General features: G+C 46.7%; 1 protein-coding gene across 5 annotated transcripts in view; it reads right to left on the reverse strand.

Annotated features, from left to right (window-relative positions):
• Positions 1-707: 707 nt before the first annotated feature.
• RCC2 (regulator of chromosome condensation 2) overlaps positions 708-17050 on the reverse strand; it is a 96139-nt gene continuing 79796 nt past the window's right edge. For all 5 annotated transcript variants that reach the window (XM_029578580.1, XM_029578583.1, XM_029578579.1 and 2 more), the window contains exons 10-13: positions 16887-16992; positions 6381-6453; positions 5288-5365; positions 708-2446 (exon numbers count right to left, since the gene is read on the reverse strand). In XM_029578580.1, coding sequence (XP_029434440.1) covers positions 2342-2446; positions 5288-5365; positions 6381-6453; positions 16887-16992 — 362 coding nt within the window. In that variant the 3' untranslated portion in view covers positions 708-2341. The remainder of the gene's footprint in view (positions 2447-5287; positions 5366-6380; positions 6454-16886; positions 16993-17050) is intronic.

A 17050-nucleotide genomic window follows, 5' to 3' on the forward strand; every position in this document is an offset into this window, starting at 1 on the left:
AATCAGACTGGATAATGACCTCTGCAGAAAACGTCTCCCTAAAACTGTAATCTAGCATGAAAGCCCTTCACACCTTCAGGTTGATACAGTACAGTGCGCTCCGGTGAAGCGCACTGTTAACCGGCATTTGGATGCGCGTTTTCGATGTGCTAGCTTTACCCCTTATTCAGTAAGGGGTAATAGCGTGTCGAAAATGCGCGTCCAACCCCCCCGAGACTAATAGCGTTCGCAACATGCAAATGCATGTTGATGGCCCTATTAGTCATTCCCGCGCGATACAGTAAGTAAAATGTGCAGCCAAGCCACACATTTTACTTTAAGAAATTAGCGCCTACCCAAAGGTAGGCGTTAATCTCTGCCGGCACCGGGACAGAGATATTAAGTTGGAGGCCCCAAAAGTTAAAAAAAGTTAAAAATAAAAAAATTTAAAATGGGCCCGCGGCTTGAAAACCGGACGCTCAATTTTGCCGGCGTCCGGTTTCCGAACCCATGGCTGTCAGCTGGTTTGAGAACCGATGCCGGCAAAATTGAGCGTCGGCTGTCAAACCCGCCGACAGCCACCGCTTCCGTCAAAAAAGCACTAGGGATGCGTTAGTGTCCCTAGCGCCTCTTTTTACCGTGGGCCCTAATTTAAATAAATTAAGTTACTGAATCGCCCGCTCTCCCGCGTGGTTTACTGTATCGGCCCGCTTGTAAGGTCATAAGAGTCCCTTTCACATTTTCACTCATATGCAATATAGAAAAGTTGTTTCAGTTCATATGAGATCAGAATTGCAGACATGCTTCGTGCTACACAAGTGGTGTCAACTCAGTTGAAACAGTGTGCTTGGAAAGGGAAAAAAGCAAGAAGCAGGCAAGGCCTTTGTACTGGACAAAAACCACACCACTTTTCTAAGAGGTACCCCCTTTCCTCAACCAAATATCCTTAACTATTTCTTGAATCAATGATAGAAAGGGGTCTCTGGCAGGCCATGTCCAAAAATGATTCAGAGTTTGTTCAGTAATTATGGTAATATCATTTGTAACAGTGCTTGCTACTAAATTGACAGACCAAAGCCCTCAAAATACTAATCTAAAACTATTTTAAAAGTTAGCCCAACGGAATGTTTTGCTGCCTTGTCTGCTCAGCTTTAAGATGTGAATGCAGTCTCCCCTAAGTGGACTTTGGCATCAGCCTCCTCATAGAATCAGCAAGCTTTTGAAATCTGCAATACTCACACGCATTATTCTGCGGAGAGCTTACTCCTCCAGTGCAAAGTGGTTAATAAGGTCTTACTTGTCTTTTAACCCAGCTTGCCTAATTAGACTAATACAAAGGCAATGAAAGCATTGCAAGCAATGTTTGGGTTTCTCGGGTAGTAGGCAATGGAAATGTTTAAAAATAGCTCTGAAATCAAGACGATTAATACTAATGAACCACATCAGCAGGTGACATTAAATATGACGGACATGTGAGTAACCTGCCAGTGTAGCGACAGCAGATGCCAACCAAAGTCACAGCAGATTAACTTATGGGACGGAATGCATGGAGGGAAACATTCTGCTGGATGCTACAGAGCTGGAACAGATGAGGCACATTCACTGCTGGGGGCCAAGGACAGTGTTGAACTGATGGCAATAATACCTGGAAATTAAAATGCTAGTGAGGGTTGTTTTTTTTTTATTTTTTAATCTGGTGGTAATGGCTAAGAACGCTGCTCTTATTTGCAACTAAAGTACTGCAGTGCTGTATACTTAAATGTAACAGAAAATACATCTTAATCAATCATAGCAAAGTATAATGCAAGATCACTGGCAAACCTTTGAAATGGGACTGTGGCGTGGGGGGGGGGGGTGGCATAAAAGAGAAATGAGTTGCTACAGGACATGAGGGAACTGTGCAAGAGGTACGTGGAGGTCAAGAAAGTTGAAGCTACCCCCAGTCAAGGCCAGAGAATATTTAGATGAGGATAGAATGAAAATGTCTCTGCATTTACTTAAATAAAATAAAGACAAAAAGATTAAACTTCTGCTTTAAGAATGAAAGATCAATGCTACCATTTACAAAGGGAGCTGTAGAATGTAATAGAATTCTCTCCCAACCTTTTCTACCCCTCAAAAAAACACAAAAAAAAAAATCCCGCCATTTTTGCAAGAATGTGAACTTGTAAACTGTAACTAAAGGGTTTTAAGCAAACCTCTTTTGGAAAAACTTACAGAGGAATGATATTCGAACCATTGCAATAACAAAATAAAGTGTTGACATCAAAAGTCCGTTTTTGTTGTGATCTCCTTAGCAAGACTTCATGTCACAGTGCGCTTTCAGAAAGCCGAGAGCTCCAGGGCTCCCTGCAGGGGGTTATCAGAGTGTGCGCGGGTTATACTCCGGCAGCTTCTTTAGCTTCTCTCGCTCCTGCTCGCTCTCATCCCGCACAATCACCAAGGAGTGTGCGTACCCCATGGCAACCTGGGCAAAGAAGACGACAAAACAAACTACCTTAAGACATTTCAAAATTAACCTCATTTCAACTACAGGAGAAATATTTATTTTTATTTTCCATCCCATTTTTGGGATGAAAGCAGACCTGGGTGAGTTCAATTAAATCAGGCTGTGTACTAAAGGAATAAGCTTGCACAGCTGAAAACATCATGGTTTATCTACATTAGCATCATATATTTCTGGAGCATGAGAGCTTGTTCCTTTCAATGGGTGCCTGAAACTTTCTGGTGAAATCCTTTTCAAAAATTACATTTTACAATTAGTCTAAAAGTGTGCATATTTACAGAAAAAAAGGGAGAACAGCTGAAGGTCGACTGCTAATGTTAATGTGTATTTGACAAAGTCCCCCACAATAGACACTAAGGAAATTACAAATTCATGGGATAGGAGGCAGTGTCCTATTGTGGACTGGTAACTGGTCAAAAGATAGGAAACAGAGGGTTGGACTAAATGATCAACTTTCTAAATGGAGAGGCCATCAGTGGACAAGGTGCAGGCACCAGCGCTGTGGGTGCTTCAGCATCTCCAATATTCTCTCCCATCCCATACTCCTGTGCATTGGGAGCCGAGAGCTCTATGCTGCAGGGCTGTTGAGGAGTGCAGTAAGGACGTGCTTCAGTCTACTTGCTCTCGCCTCCTCCTGCAGCCCATTGGCTAGCGGTGAAATGGCTGACTAATGGGCAAGGGAGGGCAGGCAAGAAGTGCCTGTACTTTCTCCCATACTGCATTTGCCTCACTCCTTCCCCCTCCATCGCCGTCTCTGCAGCCTAATGGCTGGCTGTGGAACATCTGACCAATGAGCTGCAGGGGAGGGCAAGCACTGCACTTCTGTCTCCCAGTTACTGTTCCTACCTTCCCTTACATCCAATTGGCTGGCTGTACAATGTCTGACCAATGGGCTGCAGGAGTAGCAGCAGTGTAGGAAAGTCTTCCTGAGATGAGATGGGGAGGACTGCTGATAGAGGGCCTGAGAAAGGTAAAGAGGAACTATAAGACTATAAGGAGGGTGAAGGGCTGAGAGAACTTCTGAAGATGGTTTAAAATGGGATACTACCTGGGAGAGAGAATACTGCTATGAGAGTCTGAGAAAGAAACTGAAAAAAATGGAGTTTTGCCTGGGAGAGGAGGCGGAAAGGAACTGTGAGGGGGAAGACATTAAAATTTGTAATTTTTCATTAAAATCTGTAATTTTTCATTAAAATCATCCATTGTACCTGAAGACTGGAGGATGGCCAATATAACCCTAATATCTATAAAGGGCTCCAGGGGTAATCTGGGAATCTATAGACCAGTGAGCCTGATTTCAGTGCCGTGAAAAATAGTGGAAACTATTCTAAAGATCAAAATCATAGAGCATATACAAAGACTTGGTTTAATGGAACACAGTCAACATGGATTTACCCAAGGGAAGTTTTGCCTCACAAATCTGCTTCATTTTTTTTTGAAGGGATGAATAAACATGTGAATAAAGGTGAACTGGTAGATGTAGTGTATTTGGATTTTCTGAAGGTGTTTGACAAAGTCCCTCATGAGAGGCTTCTAAGAAAACTAAAACATGGGATAGGAGGCGATGTCCTTTTGTGGATTACGAACTGGTTAAAAGACAGGAAACAAAGAGTAGGATTAAATGGTCAATTTTCTCAGTGGAAAAAGGGCAAACAGTGGAGTGCCTCAGGGATCTGTACTTGGACCTCTGCTTTTCAATATATTTATAAATGATCTGGAAAGGAATACAACGGCTATTCAATCTGCTGAGCCTGCACCGCCTCCTCACTTCACTAAACTCCCCAGAAAAATAAGAGAGAATAAAGGAAAAGGCGCCGACCACTAACGCCAAGAGAAGAAGACCTGGCAAGGAAGGAATAGGGAAAATAAAATATCCCTAATCTCTCTCTCCTTTTTCTTTTTTACCTGACCTCAGCCCTCCCTGGCTGAGAACATGAACAGGCCTCTGGTTACAGGGGCAGGAGAGGGCAAAAGGTTTCACTGAGTCTCCTTCGTCCTTCAATCGCTTCATCTTTTTTTTTTTTTTTTTTTAAGTCTACACCTGAAAAGGCTGCCGGACTGAAGGCGCACAACTGAGAGAGGAACCCACCAGTGTCACCTCAGGAGTTCAAGCGGTGCTATCCAACATTTTTTTCTTAAATTTTTTTTTTTTTTTTAACTACAAGCAATCCCCAGTAGAGAAAAGCATGTCCACCATCTACTGGAGACAGAATACTGGCGAGCTGATGTTGGGGCAGAGCTATATGTCCGTGACATCAGTTTTACTCTGTCTCCATCTGCTGGCAGAGGTGTTTAATCCACTTGTGTGGTCTGGCCTGTCTGAATTTTGAAGAAATATGAAATATGGCCAGTCAATTTCATACACAAAGCGCAGTTTCAGCATGACCTGTATTTTACAACATATTAGTGATTTAACAGGGTCTTTTCCTCATCCATCATTTGCTCTACAAGCCAGTATTTATTTCTTTACACATTTAATAGTGGAAAGTGATGAAAAGAAATGCATAGTAAAAGGGAAAAGTATAGTTTCTGAACATTCTGCCTTTGTTCAATTACTTCATAGCATCAAACAAGTTGCTTTTGTCATCACCATGCCTTAGTACCTTACTGGTGCAAAAGATGAGGAGGATAAATGAGATGGTTGGGAAAAGTTTTCCCACAATACTGATGCATCTTTGCCTATCATGTGCATTATCCCCATACATATGGCTCTTCTATAAATTGATGGCTGGCAGCACACCTCATTTGCTTTCCCCAATACAATGCCTGATCTTCTCCAAACTGGCTTTGGCCCACTCTCACCTGCTCAATGTAAAGTCCATCCAGTGTTTTTACTTCTTGAGCAGTGGTGGAAGATTTGGGTTTATGGTCTCCGTAGCCCTAACAAAACATTAAGAATTCTAGTTAGTGTAAAATAAAACATCAGCTTCTGATGTGAAGAGCTTGCGAAAATGTACAGTGACTGCAAAAGAGCAACAAAAGGGAAGGACACTTTTGATAATTTATCACAATCCCTTCAGAACAGCAAAAGGGAAGAACAGTTTGATGAATTATAATCACTGTGGTGATGATACAAGGGACATCTAAAAAGGAATCATTCACCATGCTAGATTAGTTAGGGACAGAAATTAAAAAAAGGAGATGATAGTGGAAAAAGTTGAAAGCAATACAGATTTCCATTTTTCCAAGAGAACACACAAAACATTCCCCATTAGTAGCAGTGGTATGCCCGACAAAAGCAGGCACAGCGAGACGCACACACCGGGGTATAGAGCAGCTCCCTGCATAGCACACGGAGGACCACTTAATGAAAAAAATCAGTCCAGAAGAGAAGGCATTACTATTTATATCAACGCCAAATCAAGGATGTCAACAAGAGATGTAGATTAAATTCAGAATTAGGAGAAAAGGCACATTAAAAATGTAATTAGTGATCATGCCCAGATGGTAACCACAGTGGCGAACTCCTGGGAGACCACAATTTTATAGTTTTATTTCTTTGGTCTTCAGAACATCAAGAGGTTGATTTGATTAAGCAAAATGACAGTTATACAGGAAATTCAGAGACCAAGCATGACCTACACTCACAGACACTTAGATCATGTATACAAATGCTTGTGAAAAAGGTCTTGAAGGTAAAACAGTTTTAGTAAAAACAACGAACTTGAGATGAAAGCAACAAAATGTGAGGACCCAATCACTCATGACTGAATGCTATGTAGTGAAGTAGGATTCTAGTAAGATTATATCCATTTATTTTATATGCTGGCTGCTCAGAACTGTATTTGTTATAATGAGATATCAGGATCCATGGGTTAACCAGGACATGGGAGTCTGCTTTGTAGCCCTCCTACACCAGGCTTATTGAGAAATGCCCACTGGAGTAGCTTCTTACCAGTTCACCAAATGTGGGAGAAGGGCCCCAGCTGATTGTGCTGTCATCTGCAGCTACAATAACACTGCTCTTCCTGAAATGCACAAGATCAGTTACATATCAATATAGAATACAAAATGCTAATTGCTGAAAAACGTAAATAAGTTCAGACCAGTAAGAAATACTCCTTTTACGTCAGTGACAGTGGACAAGTGCAAGGTGATGTATTTCCCTATCCCCAGAGCTATAGTTACAAGATGTTAGGTTTCATATTACGAGTTACCACCCAGAAAAAAGATCTAGGCATCATAGTGGATAATACATTGAAATCATTGGTTCACTGTGCTGCAGCAGTCAGAAAAAACAAACAGAATGTTAGGAATTATTAGGAGGGGAATGGTGAATAAAATGGAGAATGTCATAATGCAGGGACGGGCAAACTACTGCCTATGGGCCAAATCCAGCCCATTTCCAGCTTTCTTCTGGTCTGTCTATAGATTTAAAATTTATATTATGTGTGGCCTGCGTTACGACAGATTCTGAATGGTACCCAGCTGCTGAAATTATGCGCCGGTGGAGTTCACACCCCCGCCAGCAGGAAGAGGACTGACACCACAGCATGGCTCGCTGACAAAGTTTTTGCCCCTTGCCATTAAGAACAGGTCCCACATGTTGGTGGGGCTTGCACCCCCTGCCAGCAAGAATAGGCACTGAAGCATGGTGAGCCCAAAGTAGATCTACCGATAGGCTTCCAGCAACCAGCCAGCAAGAAGATGACGACAGAGCTCCAGCAGGAAGAGTGAGTCACATGGTGGCTTGGGAAGGATAGGAAAGGGGATGAGGGTGGGGAGTGCCTGAGAGGGGAGAAAAGGGAAGGGACTGAATGGGAGGAGGAAGAGGGTGTACAACAGGGAAGGGAGGAGTGAATGAGGTGAGGTGAAAGGGTGTGCGACTGAGGTGAGTTGGAAAACATCTTGTACCTTGCGGGTTGAAGGTCTTGCTAATTTTCTTAGAGGTTGGGATCCATGATTGAGAGGACTCCTCAGGTGCTAAAAATAATTTTGCATAAGCCTACTGTATACTGAAATGCCTGCAGCGAGTGCAGAGGGTTTGGTTGTTGTTGCATGAGACGGTAATGCCGTCAGTTCAGCAGGACTGTCGAAATGTTTTAGGATATCCAGCATTTCCTGCCTGGGGTCTGGGACCTCCCGGGTTTCGATATTTAGAAGCTGTTCTACTTTCTCTAAACATTTTGTGTAGGAAAGGTCCTCGGGGGGAGGGGGGGGGGGGCAGAACAGGCTCAGGTGGAATTTCCGCAGGGTCTGATGGGTATCCTGTGGAGGAGCCTGGTAAGTTGGATGGTTGATGGGAATCCTCCGCCGGAGGAGACTGTTGTCGCAGCTGATCGACAGGGGAAGGTCCCAGGTTTTGGCTGCCCAGTGGTGATGGTGGAACATCACAGGGGTGGCCAGGTGGTTGTTGGTGCTGGTGTTCAGTAGTGGATCTGTGAAATGGCTTGGGAAGCCAGGTCTGACGAACGAAGTGTCCTCGGATTGATTGGAGCACCCCCTGGCGGTACTGCTGCTAGCAGGATAATCGCTATCTAGCCCTCTGGGGTGAAAAATGTCCAATGGAGGGCGCCTTTCTTTTTCATAAAGTGGATCCTGCAAGCTTGATTCACTTCAGTGGTGGGAGGCCCTAGGGAGGCCAGAAAAAACCTGACGAGGTCGAGGAACTGCAGCAAATTCTTGGTGAAGAAGGGTCTTCATCTGACTCTACTACAAGTAAGGGAGAGGGCTCCCTAGGACATTTATGCCCCGAAGTGTGTTTCTTTGGTGGCTTGATAGGAGGCTGAGTCGGTAGCATTGGTGTCCCAGTCAGCTGAGTCGCCGGAGGGTGCTCCGGAGTCGGCGGTACGTCGGTGAGCCCAGTATGCGATGCAGATGCAGTGTTCCTGGGGTGTGTCGATGTTTTTTATGTGCATTGGTGCACCTGTGACCCTTCGAAGCGTCTGTGTGTTGACGCTTTCGATGCAGTCTGCGACTTCGGTGCCAACAGCACATCTCCCGTGCCATGCCCCGATATGGAGGGAGGTCTGCTTCGGTGCCGGTTCAGATGGATCGGGGGGTCCGTGGAGGTGGCCCGACAGTGGGAGGGCGTTTTTGATTTTCGGTGGGGTCCCAAGGAGGACTTAGTTTACACTTCTGATGGGGCATATGAGCCCGACCTCGCTCTTTAAGTTGGGCAATGCAGGCAGCCCTCTGCCGCTGGGCCCTAGGGGAATGCAGCCGCAGTCCCTACAATTCGATTAGTCATGGTCTGGACCTAAACAGATGTAGCACCCGATGGTGCCCATCTGTCGCAGACATGATTTTACCACGACAGAACTTGAAGCCTGGTGGTCGAGGCATCACAAGCTGTTAGTTGTTGTCACTGTTTTCTTTTTTTTACACAGAAACTGGTTTCTTTTGAGAGAAAGGAGTGCTCTGTGTGCACTCAGTTGCACGGACAAAATGGACTGAGACTCGGGGAAACATAAGAAGATGCAAGCAGGAACGCCTCACTGACAAAGTTCAGTGATCTTTGAGAGCTCCGCCACCTAGTGGCATGGAGGATGTCCCAGACAGCATGGCTAATTCATGCTGCTTATCTACGGGAAAATAACAGTCTGACACTTCTCCAACCATATTGCATAGTCCATATCAACAAATTATTGAAAATATAGTCTGGTGAATCTTTAATTCCTGCATGACACAAAAAACTTATATCATACAGGTGGGCAAAGTTTCTTTCTGCCTCTACATCTGCATAATTACTATACCATAACCAGTCCCCCACCACCCTCAAGATTCTTGCCAAATTGTAATATCTCAGATTTGGGAACCCCAACCTACCTCCAAGGCAGGAATCATAAGTTTCATGAAAGAAACTCTAGCCTTGTGTTCTTTGTACACAAATCTGGAACAAATCCCTTGTAACATCTTAGTATCTTCTTTTTTTAATTACTAAGGGTACCATTTGCAGTATATTTAATAATTTGGGAAAAATGGAGAAATTACTTACCTGATAATTTCGTTTTCCTTAGTGTAGACAGATGCACTCAGGACCAATGGGTATAGTGTACTCCTGATAGCAGTTGGAGACGGATCAGATTTCAATCTGACGTCAGCTCTAGTACATATACCCCTGCAGGAAGTGCAGCTCTTCAGTATTCTCCTCGAAAAGCATTGTGGATATATGTGTGACTGACTAATTTGAATACTTGATTAACTTTATAACTTGGTTAACTTGATTAACTCGCTCCCGGGGATGTCCCCCGAGAATTCCATGAGTAACAGAAGCAGTGGGTGGAATGCTGATTCCATCTAACTATACTAAGGAAAACGAAATTATCAGGTACGTAATTTCTCCACTTCCTAGCGTGTGTAGCAGATGGACTCAGAAACCAATGGGATGTATAAAAGCTACTCCTGAACCGGACAGGCTGCCCGTTCCCATGTCCAAATCTATCACAGAGCAAGCAGCTCCCCCCCCCACACACACACACACCCCGGGGCCCACTACAGCAGAAGCAACTCCTCTCCCTGGCCCATCAAAAGAGACACATGGCTAAGCCGTGACATGCTTACAATGATTATCACTACGTTCTGGCAACTCTCTCCCTCCTGAGCTTGCAGTGCCTCCACGGCACCAAGAGCATAGCCATTTTTTTTCTTTTCTAATTGGGCAGCCAGTGACCCCCTTCAAGATTGTTCAAGGCACGCTTTGGGGGCCCCGCCTCCCCCGCTTGCTCTGCAGTACTGAATGCCTGCATCTGAAAATTGTTTACCATTTCCATTAGTACCTAGTACCACCACCATGGGGGTTGGTATCAGCAGGGCAGTAGGTGGGAAGATCTAGCAGGCTACAAAATCAGGGGGGCAGCCAGGTCTGTCTGGGAAGCTATATAGAACTAAAAATAATCAGATTGTGTTGCATCAACAATAATGCGCCGTAACTGAAATCATGACTGCTATAAATAGAAATATAATATGATGTGTGCTCATTGTTGATAAATTTGAAATAATTCAAATAAAACTAGAACTCCCCAGAGACTGGCTAGCTTAATGCAGCATTTTGGTGATTGCAGGGTACTGTCCAGATAAGATAGATTTAGGAGACTGAAGTTTGGGCAACAGCCACAATAGTACTAGTGGCTACTTAGATTATTACAAAGCTTGGCAGTTCAATATGAGAAGGAAGAGGTAATAGAAGTGAATTTATATATGTTCATCTACCTAAGGCAGTATAGTACAAATGAGGAAAATGACAAAGTGAGATCTTATAAGCTTTCGTGTTTGACTTTGCAATGTAGAGAAATGAAAATTGGTTCTTACCTGCTAATTTCCGTTCCTTTAATACCACAGATCAGTCCAGAAAAGTGGGTTGTGTATCCCTACCAGCAGATGGAGTCAGATCAAAACTTTGGGCACTGCTATATATACACAAGAGTGCCACCTGCAGTCCCTCAGTATTGGCCTGTACCCAAGCTCACACTACAAACGAATGGGCAAAGAGGGGGTTGAAACCCAACCAAACTCATAACTCATTTGCCCCCAAAAACCAATAAATCATAAACACCACCCGTGAAACTGCTCCTTCAAATAGGTCTGCAAAACGGAGCTCATGAACGAATAGGAAACAACTTAGCAAACGGCAGTCTTTTGGATTCTGAAGTAAGGGGTGGGCCTCTGTACTGATCTGTAGTATTACAGGAACAAATATTAGCAGGTAAGAACCAATTTTCATTTCCTGAGCATACCCAGATCAGTCCAGAAAAGTGGGATGTACCCAAGCCACCCTACACTGGGCGGGAAGCCGAAAGACCCGCGCGCAGGACACTCTCATCAAAGGACGAATGTTCAGAAGCATGAACATCCAACCGATAATGCTTAGTGAAAGTGTGAAGAGAAGACCACACTGCTGCTCTGCAAATCTCCTGGGGCGACAGCAGCTGACATTCAGCCCAGGAAGTAGACTGTGCCTGGTGGAATGAGCATGCAGCCCAACTGGCAGTTGACGCCCTCGGGCTATATAGGACGAACAAATAGCTTCTTTAATCCAGCGGGAAATGGTTGCCTTCGATGCCTTGTCCTCTCTCTTCGGTCCACCAAATAGAATGAAGAGATGATCTGAACGGCAGAAGTCATAGGTAGCCTCCAGATAGCACAATAAAATCCGCCGAACATCCAAAAGATGAAGATCTCTCTCAGAAGCTGAATCCCGGGACCACTGTGGGAACCCTTGAAATTCCACTGTCTGATTAACATGGAAGGAAGAGACCACCTTGAGGACAAAGGACGGCACCGTGCGCAACGATACCCTATCATCATAAATCCGAAGAAAGGGATCGCGACACGATAATGCTTGCAATTCTGAAATTCGTCGCACCAAACAAATGGCCACCAAGAAAACTCCCTTTAAAAAGTCAGATCCTTAATGGAAGCTTGACGAAGAGGTTCAAAGGGGGCTCCACAAAGCACACGAAGTACCAAATTCAAACTCCAATCCAGACATACCGGGCGCACTAGAGGACGCAAATGCTTGACCCCTTTGAAGAACCAAGCAATATCCAGGTGAACCGCCAACGAGGAGCCCTGAAACTTGCCTCGAAGGGCTCTCAAGGCCGCCACCTGGACCTGGAGGGAATTGAAGGACAACCCCTTAGCCAGCCCCTGCTGCAAGAAGTCCAATACCACGGGAACATCTACGGCCAATGGATCGTAGGAGCGCTGGAGACATCAAGTCTCAAAAAGCTTCCAAACCCTAACGTACGCCATGGAAGTAAACGGACGTCGCGCTTGAAGCAAGGTGGAGATGACTTGTTAGGAATATCCCTTCAAACGTAAACGTCTCCTCTCAAAAGCCAAGCCACGAGAGAGAAGCAATCCTCCAGATACGAAAATATGGGTCCTTGTCGAAGCAGCCTCAGAATGTGGGCAAGTTGCAGGGGTCCTTCCAGAGCCATGCGAACCAGATCAGCGAACCATGGGCGACGCAGCCACTCCAGAGCCATCAGCGCTACCTTGCCGGGATGGAGCTCTATTCGACGGAGGAGGCGACAGATGAGGGGCCAGGGAGGGAAGGTGTACAAAAGAATTCCCGTGGGCCAGGGGCACACCAGCGCATCGAGTCCGACCGAGCCCTGCTCCTGGTGCCGAATGAAGAATCGTTCGGTCTTTGCATTGGCCCGAGTCGCCAAGAGATCCAATCGTGGCACGCCCCACCTGGCACAAATGAGGTTCCAGGCTTCGGCCGACAACTCCCACTCACCTGGGTCGAGTTGCTGCCTGCTGAGAAAGTCCGCTTGAACATTCTCCACTCCAGCGACATGTGAAGCGGCAATCCCTCGGAGATGACACTCTGCCCAGGCGAACAAGAGGTGCGCTTCAAGCGCCACTGCGGGACTTCTTGTTCCTCCTTGACGGTTGACGTAAGCCACCGTCTTCGCATTGTCGGATAATACCCACACCATCCTGTTTTCGATCAAGGGTAGGAATGCCTGGAGGGCCAGGCGAACTGCTCACGTCTCGAGCAGATTGATGGACCAGGATCCTTCCGTCGGTGACCAAAGCCCCTGTGCGGCTCTGCCTGCACAGACTGCTCCCCAACCGAAGAGACTGGCGTCGGTGGAAACTACTACCCAATTTGGAGGGTCCAGATCCACTCCCTGACCCAAACTGTCGGGAGATAGCCACCATGAAAGACTGACTCTGGAAGCAGTGGCATGGGCAAGTGGAATTGTCAGACACAGGACTCCACCGTGACAATAGTGCTCGCTGCAACGGTCGTAAGTGAGCAAACGCCCACGGGACCACATCCAAGGTGGAGGCCATTGATCCCAGGACTTGTAAATGATGCCACACTGTGGGGTTCTTCCTCTGAAGTAAGGTGCAGATCTGGTCCTGCAACTTCGTCATTCTATCCGCAGCCAGAAACACCTTGCCCTGAAAGGTTTCGAACAGCGCTCTCAAATAAACAAGCCTTTGGGTGTTCTTCAAGTGACTCTTTTGCACATTTATTATCCAGCCAAGCGACTGCAACCTGAGTCGCACTCTACAGACCGACCTCTCGCAGTCTTCCCGAGACTTTGCCCGGATCAACCAGTCGTCCAGGTACGGGTGGACTAAAATACCCTCCGGCCAGAGGAAGGCTGCCACCATCACCATGACTTTGGTAAATGTACGAGGCGCTGTAGTGAGTCCGAAGGGAAGAGCACGAAACTGGAAATGTTGACCCAACACTTTGAAGGGCAGGTAGCGCTAATGGCTCAACCGGATCGGAATGTGAAGGTACGCTTCCGTGAGATCCAAGGACACTAGGAACTCCCCTTTCCAAACAGCCGCCATAACCGTCCGCAGGGTTTCCATTCGAAACCAAGGGACCCGGAGACTCCGATTCACCTTCTGTAGATAGAGGATGGGACGAAAGGTGCCCTCCTTCTTGGGAACCACAAAGTATATCGAGAACCTGCCCCAGCTCCGCTCAGACTCCGGAACTGGGACAATGGCCTGCAGCTCGAGTAGGCGTTGCAGAGTGTCCTGAACTGCTTCACGCTTGCTGCGGGAGGACACGTGAGATTCCACGAAGGCCTCTCGAACTGGATGGGAGAATTCCAAGGCGTAGCCATCTCTGATCACTTCCAAGACCCGGTGATCCTTTCCCATTCCATGTAAAAGTTGGATAATCTGCCTCCGACAGCTTCGACGACGGAATGGGTGCTTGTGGCTTCATTGGGAGGGTTTGCCGCCTCCTATTCTGAAATTTCCCGTGTCCCGCCCGGGGCAACAACCCCCGCGAAAGGACTGCTGGCATCCCGGAGTCTGTTTAGATCCAGAAGAAGAGGAAGCGTATCTGCCAGTTCGAAAACGGCGCGTATCCTGTTAACGGGGCCGAGGAGGAAACACCTTCTTCGAGGATCACCTCTCCAGTAGGCGATTGCCTTTAGACTCCCCAAGCAGTTTTACCAATTGGTCAAGTTCCTCCCCGAATAGAAGCTTGCCCTTAAAAGGAAGGTTACAGAGTTGGGATTTTAAGGACAAATCCGCCGCCCAGTTCCGCAACCAAAGGAGTCTAAGCGCCGATACTACGGACACCATGCTACGCGCTGACGTGCGGACCAGATCATACAGCGCGTCTGTCACATATGCAATGCCCGCTTCCAAGCGAGCAGTCTGCAACAGACCACTACCGGCAGCCCCCGAGCCGGGTGCTACATCCTGCACCCAGAAAAGACAAGCCCTTTGCATAAGGCTGGCGCAGACCGCCACTCTAAGGCCCAGGGTGGCCATCTCAAAGACCCGCTTCAACTGGATCTCCAGTTTGCAGTCCTGCATGTCCTTCAAGGCTGCGGCGCCAGTCACCAGAATGGTAGTCTTCTTCGTAACTGCCGAAACTGCCGCATCCACTTTCGAAATCTTGAGGAGGTCCAAAACATCTGACGATAGAGGATAAAGTTTGGCCATAGCTCTGCCAACTTTGAGCCCCGCATCCGGGACGTCCCACTCGTGAGTTACTAGCTTGCGGACCCTTTTTGGGCAAAGGGAAGGAAGAAGTTAGTCCCCGAATACCATCTAGCACCGGATTAACCCCCTCATTATCAGATTCCTCTTGAGAAACTTTAAGCTCCAACACGTCCAAAACCCATGGATTTAAGGGGGCGTAGCTCATCGCACTTGAACAGGTGCACCACGCTGGGGTCATCATCCTGTGCAGACGGAGGGTCGTCCCCATCTGGGTCATCGTATGGGATATCTCCCAAATCCGGGGTCGGGTCCGGATCCGCATCTGGATCAGTATCTGGTGCAGTATCTGGATCCGGCGCCGTCCCGAGATCAGGTTCGGCCCTTGAGGTCCCCTGGGAGAGCTCTCCACAGGGTGAGGCTGTTGCACCAAGGGCTGCTGGGTATCCACGGACTTCCCCCTCTTCGGAGACGGCTCTGATATATCCAACGATTGTCCGGGTCTCCTGTGCACCGCCTGCCTCCTAGCCAGGAAGGCTTGGTGCATAAGAAGAATAAATTGTGGAGAAAAACCTTCCGGCTCATCCTCTTCCCCAGTAAAGGCATCTGGTTCCACACAGCCCATCCCCAATTGAGGATCCTCCCCCATGGGGACTAATAAGGGAGGGGCATTCCCCTCCCTGCGATTCGGTCCGCGCCTCATTCCCCTCCCCCACAGGAGGGGGAGTGATTCCTGACAAGCCCTCCCAGCCCGAGAACAGTCAGGGCAAAGATAAAATTAATTAAGAGGCTGACCGCGTGCTCCACAGGCACAGCAGGGTGCCGATTTGTTCCGAGGTGCCATCTCTAAGTCCGCACTGCCACGCAATCAAAAAATGCAGGGGCAGGCCGGCTCCGATCAAAGCGTGTGCTTCGGCGGTGCGGGAAACCTTTTGCTGGCAGGCCCGAAATTTCACTGACTGCGACGGGGCCGAGTAGAGCAAGGGCCGCAGCTGCCGATAAACAACACCCCCTTCCTCACCAGACAGCCCGGAGCCCCGGGAGCGGAGGTAAATACGGGGGGGAAGACACCTCACACACATCCCCGGCTGCAGGAGAAGGCCCCTGACTCCTTACTTCAGATTCAGCGATGCCTGGAGGCAAGTCTGCTCTTTATTTTTTTTTTTGTTTCCACTAAGAAACTTTAACTGATTTGATTTTTTTTTTTTTTTTAAACTTACAAGCTCTCAAGCCTGGAGTTGAGGGAGCAGCTTCAGAGGTGGGTAGCCAGGAGCCCCTGGCCTCCAACCACCGAACTGGAATGGGCGAGACCCAAGTCAAGGGTGTCCAACCCCCCTGGCTTCCGATGAGGATGGCCACGAAGGTGTCTAACACCTCAGGAAGCAGCCGTAGAAAGGAAAATAAAAAAGAAAATTCCTATCTCCCTAAACTAACTGATAAACTAAGACTGCAGGAGTGCACAACTACCAACTGCTGGAGTCAGAGAAATACTGAGGGACTGCAGGTGGCACTTTTGTATATATAGCAGTGCCCAAAGTTTTGATCTCTGATTCCATCTGCTGATAGGGATATATAACCCACTTTTCTGGACTGATCTGGGTATACTCAGGAAGAGTAAATGTTTTTTTACCTAATATTATCTACTATGTTGCTATGAATGACATGATGGAGTATCTGTGGGTGTATGTGCATCTCCCTTTCCTCCAGCTGGTTAGAAAGAAAAAAAAAAAAAAAAAAAAAAAAATATATATATATATATATATATATATATATATATATATATATTTTTTATTTTTTTTTTTTTCTGTCACATCCTTTAGCACCTCAGTTTTCACCTCTTGTCATATAAAACATTAACTAGCAACAAGATCCAGAAAGCTACAATGATGTTCCCAGCATTAAGTAGCTCAGGGAGTGAGAACCCTTAGCTGTGCAGTGCAGTTTAACATAGGAAGTATTCTTTCCCCATTAATTAAAAAAAAAAAAAAAAAATCAGGGATGGCAGGATCTGGGGAGAGCCACTTACCCACAGGCCAAACTACGAATCTTCCAGCCACACAGATCCTGCACTGCTTTGGGGTACATGGTTGAATCACGTGATGTGTTTGTAGCTCCCCAGAAAAACAGACCACCTATAAAAATGGATCAGAAGAGTCATTCAGTCAAACCACTCATTTATGTCTTCTTTAA

This window comes from Rhinatrema bivittatum, chromosome 15, assembly GCF_901001135.1.
Source record: "Rhinatrema bivittatum chromosome 15, aRhiBiv1.1, whole genome shotgun sequence".
In the NCBI taxonomy this organism is placed as follows: Eukaryota; Metazoa; Chordata; class Amphibia; order Gymnophiona; family Rhinatrematidae; genus Rhinatrema; species Rhinatrema bivittatum.